Genomic DNA, 8669 nt, shown 5'->3' with positions numbered 1-8669 from the left:
CGATTCAACTGTGTAAGTCAGAGGCATGTCCCATTTACTTATAGTCATCTTCTCTACGATTGTTATATGCTAACTATGAGTGTAGATTGAACTTAAGCCAGCATTTGAAAATAAAGTTGAGGAAACAATATAACAAAAACAAATGAAAGATTTATTCGATTGTTTTTCCCGGATTTAGCAGTCATAAAGTATTTTTCCAATTAAAATAAGAAAAACAAATTGAGATTTCATCAGCGACAACGTCATTGAATTAATGACATTTTAATGTGGTTTTTGTGGTGTATGAAAGTGTGAACATCTTTTGAAGTTGAAGCCCAGGCAATATTGTGTGTTCACCTATCAATTGAACAAATAGATAATGTTCTAGTTATTTGCTTTTATGGAATATTTATTCTTGCGAATTGAACTTTAGTCATTTTTAAGTTAAAACAAGTTAAGGAAATACTTGCCAAGAAATTGTTGCCATCTGTAATGTACACAGGTTTAAGATTTTTCATAACAGCGACAAAGGCGCTAAAATGAAATGATTTGTTCAAGAAGAGAGCTAATGAAAATACAAAATAAATCTTAGCCACACATCTTGTTAGAAATGTTACAATAATATTTTGGAAAATATATTCAAAAATAACTCTTCAGGTTTCATTCTCATTAAAATTTGCCATACAAATAAGCGAAACCGCCCGTCATTTTGAATTCTTCATTTGTCTGGTCTTGTGACTTTCTTTTCTTTTTTTAAATGCCAAGAACGAAATCCGTATATTACTTCTATTTTTTTTTAAAGAGGAACAGTTAAACTATAAATGATACCGAATATAAATATAAAGATGTTTTTTTTGCAGAAAGTGTTTCGTTTTGCATACAAAAACCTATACTGTCAAACAGTGAACACTTACAATGCTGTTTGTGCTAAAAGAGCAAAATATTTATGTTTAGTTATCATTATTAAACCATATCATCATTATTATATAAAATTATTAAAATGACAAATGCGTTTAAACAAAAAGGTTAGATAATTGATGCACTTATATTTTGTGGTTGTTGACGTCAATTACATTTAACGTTTGTAAATTTAATGCTTAATTGTCAAATTTTACGGTCACCATGATTGATTATAAAATGTTAGAAACGTAACAACGATTGCGGATGCGGTAAGTATTGAGCTATATAAAAGCGATTAAACATAATCATTTGTAGTACGTTCACAACTAGTTTTCAAACATGAAATTGGCGATTGTCTGTCTATTGTGTTTGGCTGTTATTATTGAAGGTAAGTCTGGCGTTGTTGTTTTTCTAAACAGATTTTTTTAGGGACTCGCATTTGAAAGAAACGCTTCAAAATAGGCAGAGGTTTAAGTACTTTTTGTATATATTTGACCGAGGAAAAAGAAACAGGTCTTAAAACTAAGGTTATCACAGCTTGGGATGAAGTGTAGAATTCATTTAAATTTAAAGTGATCATATATAATTCGGCCACTGTTTTATCTGTGTACTTGCCCAAGTGAGGGCAACAAATACAATTAAAACTGACCTTCCTCGTATTTTTTGAAGAGTCCGTTCGAACTTATAAACAAACTTATTTTCCAAAGAAATGTAAAACTGTTTAGCATTTTATATTAAAATAAAACAAATACCATCATATATGTTTATAACTGTATTAATTGAATTTCTAAAAATACCAAAGTCAATTCCTCCGGAAAGCAAAACATAATACCGGTGGGTTTTTTATTTGTTACAAAGAAATCATATTCGAACTTGACGCTAAATAACAAATGTATTTTATGCTTAAGACAAAAAACGCTTTCTTTGGGACCAATAATGATAAATATGCGTATTCCTATTATAAACCACCAAGTTATTCAAACGTACATACAAACGAAATCCCTCTTTCATATCAACATGATTTCTATTCAAAGTTTCAAAGTTTATTGGCAATCGACATAATTTGCCTTTGGCCATTTACAAAACAAGCATTTTATGGCAAAGACAAACACATATGTACATATAATAAAATATGTTAAATGAATATAATACTAAATTATGATAATGATACTGTAAACTGTGAAAGTTACAAGTGTAAAGTATATATTATGTGCTACTATGCTTAGTAAATTAGTCTATACGTACTGTATATGAAATATCAATGAAAACACAGTATATATATTAAAACAAATATGTTGACTGTACAGATGATTCTTTCTAAGAAGCAGCTAAAGTTTTTAATCTATCTTCTCTAAGTTTCATAGCATGGTACACACATTTCGCGATGTTGTTAACAGTTTTCTTATTTTTACTACCCATAAGGTACTTGAATTTTGCCAGTGTTGGCCAGGTTGATTTGATACAATATTTATTTTTAAGATGTTCATAAAACTTACAGCATAACATAAAATGGTATTCTGATTCAACAGTGTTCTGAGTACATAGCTTACAAGTTCTATTTTCCCTAACGCTATTTGTATATCTACCAGTTTCAATCTCTAAACAGTGGGCAGAGAGTCTGAATTTAGACAATTCTTTTCTATATTTATCACTCTTAATGAAAATGAGATACTCTTCGCATACAAACTCCGTTTTGAACATACAATAATAATGCATTTTTGTTTGATTTGATAAAGCCTCATGCCATATCTGAACATACTGATCTCTTATTCGTTGAGTTAATATATGAAGATAGTAAGCAGTGTTTTCAAGATTGAAAACGTTAACAATATTACCAAGACCAAGACTATATATATATATTTAACTAATGAGGCTTGCCATACAGTATTATTACGGGGGTTATGTATACCGATGATACTCTTTGTTTAAGAAGGACTATATGCATAAGCGAATCTGGAGTTTTCATTATTTTAAGCCAGTACTTTAAAGCTCGTTCCTTACATAATAATGATAAGGGAAACCGTCCAAGTTCCCCTAAAACTGCAATATTAGATGTTTGTGATTTAACACCAAGTACTTTCTTACAGAATTTCATATGTAGTACGTCTATCTCTTTAAAATCGTATATACCCCATACTTCGGAACCATACAATAATATTGGTACAAAAAGAGAATCAAACAAAGAAAGTTTTGTTTTAACATCAAGTGATACCCTACTAAATATAGAGAGTAAATGAGTATATGCCTTTAGAGCCTGTTCACGTATCATTGTGACGGTATTGCGCATGTTACCAGTATGAGTAAAATTAATTCCCAGGTAACAAAAATTATCAACACCCTCAATAGCTTCATTGTTAATACACCATCTAAAATTGTTAACAGTTTTCCTACTTTCAAATATGCATATTTTAGTTTTATTAGTGTTAACTTTCAGTCCCCATTTACACGAATACTCATAAACAGAGTCTAATTGGTGTTGTAAGCTAACAGGGTTCGTTGTGAAGAGAGCAATATCTTCGGCGAATAACAGAATAAAGATTTACAGCAAATTTAAATCTTGCTCAGTCATATCTGTAAAATTAAGTGAGTCCTTTACGTCATTTATAAACAAAATAAATAAAAGTGGGGAAAGAGGTTCCCCCTGTTTTACACCAAGTGTAATATCGAAATATTCAGAAAATGACATACTGCTAAAGTTTTTTACACAGGACTTCACATTCTATAAACAACTTGCTGTTGAAATTAACCGTTAAAATTAGTTAAGTGATATAATGTTAACAAGTAATCTGAATTAAAGGTAGCTTAACTATCAAGTGTTTAATTTAAAATCAGTCTTAATCAATATGTTGTTATGCCGGGGTACGATGTTTCGCTTGACGTACTACCGTCACGATCTTCTTTCGATTACCAGGCTTATCGTTTTGGCTGAAAATAATGATCATTTGTAATTAAAATAGGATTTATTATCGTCAACAGAAGATTGAAGCCAGGACATTTACAAGTTATAACTTGATTTGAAATACTTGAGCTTCTAATGTTGTTAATTAAGTCAAAGTAAATAACAATTTATTTACCTGTTTAGAAGTTGAAGGCAAAACTGAGTTATAAGACCATTGCCCTATTGATCTTACTTGAATCGTTATGTTCCTTACAATGATTCAAACTTAATTTCTACTGATAATAATATTATTACGCATAATGTTGTGTAAATACAAGAATTGAACATGGGCAGGTGAAATGAGGTTTAAAAATATATTTTATCATTGTAAAAGATTATTCAAATATGAACCTAAGCTTTTCAGCACAAAATTGAATGATATAAAACATTTAAATGCGAAGTTAAATACAAACTACTAATGAGTCAGAATTTCACCTTCTTCTGTATTGTTCCACTTAAAGTGATATACGCAGAAAACATGGAATAAATACTGGCCTAGCGTAGTCAAAGCTAAGAATGTGTTATCTTGTCAAAATGTTTAAGATATCAGTTTAATAATACTAATTTATCACAAAGGGGTACATACGTAGCATGTACTCGTCGTATTGCCTGGCATTGCTTCTGTGTTTCTCGTAATATTTGTTAATGCTATTAAAGTTATGCTTTAACCTGATGCTATATTTGATCTTTCGCAAAGCAACTACTGCTCCTTGTTGAGCTTATTTTGCGAGAACATATCACTGATCTCTTGAAAACAAGAATACGGTTCGCAGAGGTGTATTTTCTCCACTGGTAGCTGTAACTCTTGTCCTTCGTGATTAATGAATAATTTGAATGATTCTTGAAAATATTATATTGTTTAAGCCGTTCCTAGTAGTTGCCTTTACACTGATGAACCTAGTACTACTGATGATGAACACTTTGAATTAAAGCGAGACAACCGTGATCAGTCCTTCGATGTAATTATTATCGAATTTTGACATAAAGCACTAGTTTTAAATCTTTTTTACTCAATTATCCTTCCAGATATTTCTTTTGAAGAAACATAGCAAACTAAATAGTAACCGTGATCGTTGTCATACATTAATATTTGGAAGAAAAATGTTACCTTTGTTCGTTTCAGGGCAATCGGCGGGTAGAAGCATATGTCGTCACGGCACGGCGGGCACCTGTTTTGGCTTCACCAATCAGCAGTGTCCTCCTAACAGCGTGTGTCGCCGTGTATCAGGAACGTACGGTGTTTGCTGCAGATTGTCTAATCCAGGAGGAGGTATTTCCCTGTTGTTATTGTCAGAATGAGACTATCATTGTGCTTCGGACTTAGTCTCCCTGTTCTGTCACTATAGCTAGCGTCTTAAAAGCAGTGTTGCACAGTGCATGTTGTATCAATCGTTTCAGTGAAATGAGCGTTTATTAAAACAGATATTATGATAAATACAATATCTCTCTTTTATAGATAATGTGTGTTTCTTGCTGAGTGTCTGTTAGGCCTTGGCTCCGATAAAAATGAGCTTTTGATATTTTTAGGCTCCATTTCCTTTCCCTGTATTCTCCATTGTAGTATTAGTGAAAAGTTGTACTCAGGTGCCGGTCGCAAGGCTTACCTGACAAAGGCAGAGTGAAGCAATCCATTGCTGTCAATAAACATTCTCATTCAAACCGATTTTGCTATTTTAATTCTTTGTATCTGTCTCTTTTTACTTGTAAACATTTTATTTTTCTTTGTCCGTCTATCATTAACTAAAAATATGCTCCCATTTGCAAAGAAACAAATTGGCAAGCGTTAAAGTCAATGCATTGTTGAGATTATATAAGTTGTGTTTCTTTTAATAGACTCGTTAATTTTTTTAGACATTTTTTTCTAACAAAGAAAGATATTTGAAAATATAGATTTTAGTTAACCTGCTGGTTCGGAATAATTATGAAAAATTCTTAACACGGAAACTGTCATTTTAACTGCACATAATAACTGTTTAGATAATGTCAAGCTCTTCGCCAATTAAGGCTTCAACTACTCTTGACTCTTGACGTACGTTTGGGTTTTTACACCTTAAATCCCCTCAAATACACCTAATAATATTATCTATATATTTCGATCGCTTAATATTGTGTTCTCAATAACAACATTAAACTTTATGTTTAAAACTTAAAAACCCTTCAAACACACTTTGTTCTGGGCTGATCCCTTTAAAAGATCCTTACGCGTCGATAAGCTGTCAGTTGTGGTTCGGCTATCGCTGAAATGTATGGTGTTAATCATTTTGTCAGGGAACGTACCCTATACATCTGACAAGCTCGTTCTTACTAGCAAGAAGATCCGACTCCGACCTATTGACACATATTTTGAAAAATATATTTCCAAAACTGCTCCGTCGATAAGAATGTATTAACAACTAAAGTCTGTGTTCATTTCATATAAACGTTACATATTTTGTAAATAGTACACAAAATGACTAAACAAAGTGTCGTTTCAAAACAAATATTTAAGAAATAATTGACATGAAAAGGTCTTTAGCAAATTCCATTGCAGTTACAAAACAAGCATAGATATGCCAACAGAAAATGACCCCCTCCGACTCAAACTCAGATCCCCAAATGGAGTGTATGTTAAATATAGGAATGTTATTAAATTGCATTCCCACTAACGGTCCCATCGTCATTTGATATTTTTTTCCATACAGTTGTTATGTCTTCATAGGCTGTCGATGTGCGAATGGTCAGCGCGGGAGATGTGGTGGCTTCCAGGGTCTTAGATGTCCACGAGGAACAACATGTAGTTGCACAGGTCCGATTGCACACGATGGATTCGGGAAATGCTGCATTAACGGTAAGTTGACTGTGTGAACACCATACTGAACTAATGATTACTTTAAAAGAAGACCTTATCTTAGCTTGCATTTAATATTATCCTAAGCTATATTTAAGCTGTACATACATAATAAAATATTTCACATTCAAATAAAAGTCTTAACGACATAAGCGACATTCGATGTGTATTTTATCTGCAAATTCTTGTCAATCGAAAAATGAAATAGTCACAACATTATTGACAATAACAACTTTCATGATTCGTGCATATTGTGAATGTCATGAATCTTGTAGATGTCGAAAATTTCATGAATGGATTTCATTTTTTTTAATGTCTAGGATGTTGTGAATATTGCTTATGACGTTTATATAAATAGTTGTTTGTCAAATGTTGCATGTTCAGATAACTACTCACACTCGTGTCTTACTCATGAAAACCTTATCGCTAGTTTGACTTCCCGGGCCAGACCCTGTACCTTCTGTTGTCTTATTGAATAGAATCATAGTAATGTATACATTTTTAATTACAGGACCGAGGAACCGTTACTAGAGAATTTGCCAGAAAGAAGCTTTGCGCAATATTTTGTTATTATTTCTTTTGTTTTTGATATTTTAATAAATAACCAAAATCTCCGATTATGACTTATTTTGTTTTGCAATCAAAACCTATATATAAACTTTCTCGATATGACATGTATAAAACTGCATGTGAAAATAGTAATATAATGTTAAATATATCTCAATTCTGAAATGCTTTTCAGAAAACCCGCAAGTTTAAACCATATAAAATACATCCTACAAACAAAAATTTATCATTACAATTAAAACAATAAAATGAAAACTCAACTATGAATCAGCAAATGCATATGCTATTAAAAGATTTCTGATGATGATTTGTTTCATTTAATGATCGTGAATGTATGTAAAGAAAAGTGCCGTGTGCCAAAATATTTGAAACTGCTAATCCGCCAAACATACAAATGTAACCAATTAGAAGCACATAATTATATAAAGCAAAACCACGATTGAACTATTAACGAATTTTACAACTAATTAATACAACAATTCCTAAAGTGTGTCATCGTATGTTTTGGACCTAAACATGTGCTTCTGAACCATATTTATGATTAACAAAATTGATATTGGGATTATCCCTGTAGTTGTCAATATCTTATTTATCTATTGTAGCGGAATGATTATTTAATATTTAAAGTTTCTTCAAAAGTGACGGAGAAATGCAATATTTACAGCAATCAGAAGACCAAAATGTAAAAAAATTATAATGTCAGGATACCATTTTTTAAAAAATGGAAAGGAATTTAAAAACATGATTCAGCGATACAGTTGGCAGAGATGGTGCTAGGATATATTAAGTTCTTTTGAACCTTTTCCCACAGTTAGTAACAGATTCAGGAGCACTCTGCAAGAAATATTGATTGTGTTCCAGCGACACACATGTATATATAATAGATTGTTTCCACATTTGATACAAGCGCATTTACCAAATAAAGGGACTTTATATGATTTTCTTCCTTTTCAAAGGTTTTCTAACGGAGCCAATACTGTAATGAGATCATTAACCATGTTTATTAGATGTCGTTGAGTGGGCGGAGGGGCGTGCGGGCGGGTCACATTGGGTTTTGCCCAATACCTTAAGGTGGTATTGATAGACTGTAATTCAAAATGACGTGTATGTAGCTTATGTGAAGATCTTGCTTGGGATACCCCTTGAGGGATGGGGTTAAGGCCTATGTCACTTAAGGATTGATTCTTATTTTTGTACGTTCATGCAGTATGATCGCTCGGCCGCGATTTTTCAAATCGATGAAGCACGCTAGGGCTTCTTGGAAAATTTGCAAAATCGAGGCCGAGCGTTCATACTGCATGAACGCACCAAACAAAGAATCAATACTTATATTTAAATTTTCCCTTTTTATTTGTTTATTTTTGTTTGACCTAAAAGAGTTCGAGAACAAGTCTTTTATCACAATAAATAGCCCAAAAATAATTTGCAGAAAAAATAAATAATTCAATATTCTTTTCA

The 8669-nt window shown here is 32.1% G+C and overlaps 1 protein-coding gene across 1 annotated transcript; it reads left to right on the top strand.

Moving 5' to 3' along the window:
- The first annotated feature begins 1125 nt into the window (after nt 1-1125).
- LOC128222918 (uncharacterized) lies at nt 1126-7261 on the top strand. Its single transcript, XM_052932095.1, has 4 exons — nt 1126-1267; nt 4941-5087; nt 6516-6644; nt 7156-7261. Exons 1-4 carry the CDS (start codon nt 1219-1221, stop codon nt 7173-7175), a joined length of 345 nt encoding a protein of 114 aa, XP_052788055.1. The 5' UTR covers nt 1126-1218; the 3' UTR covers nt 7176-7261.
- Nucleotides 7262-8669: the final 1408 nt, after the last annotated feature.

Source organism: Mya arenaria, chromosome 17 (genome assembly GCF_026914265.1).
Source record: "Mya arenaria isolate MELC-2E11 chromosome 17, ASM2691426v1".
Classification (NCBI taxonomy): Eukaryota; Metazoa; Mollusca; class Bivalvia; order Myida; family Myidae; genus Mya; species Mya arenaria.
The sequence above is the reverse complement of the archived record's forward strand: the minus strand, read 5'-3'. Positions and strand labels throughout refer to the sequence as shown.

What these genes read in the sequence shown, in the direction of transcription:
- LOC128222918 (XM_052932095.1), top strand. Translation starts at nt 1,219, where the DNA reads ATGAAATTGGCGATTGTCTGTCTATTGTGTTTGGCTGTTATTATTGAA. An exon ending in TTTGGCTGTTATTATTGAAG is followed by an intron (nt 1,268 to 4,940) that starts GTAAGTCTGGCG and finishes TGTTCGTTTCAG; the next exon opens with GGCAATCGGCGGGTAGAAGC. An exon ending in ATTGTCTAATCCAGGAGGAG is followed by an intron (nt 5,088 to 6,515) that starts GTATTTCCCTGT and finishes ATGTCTTCATAG; the next exon opens with GCTGTCGATGTGCGAATGGT.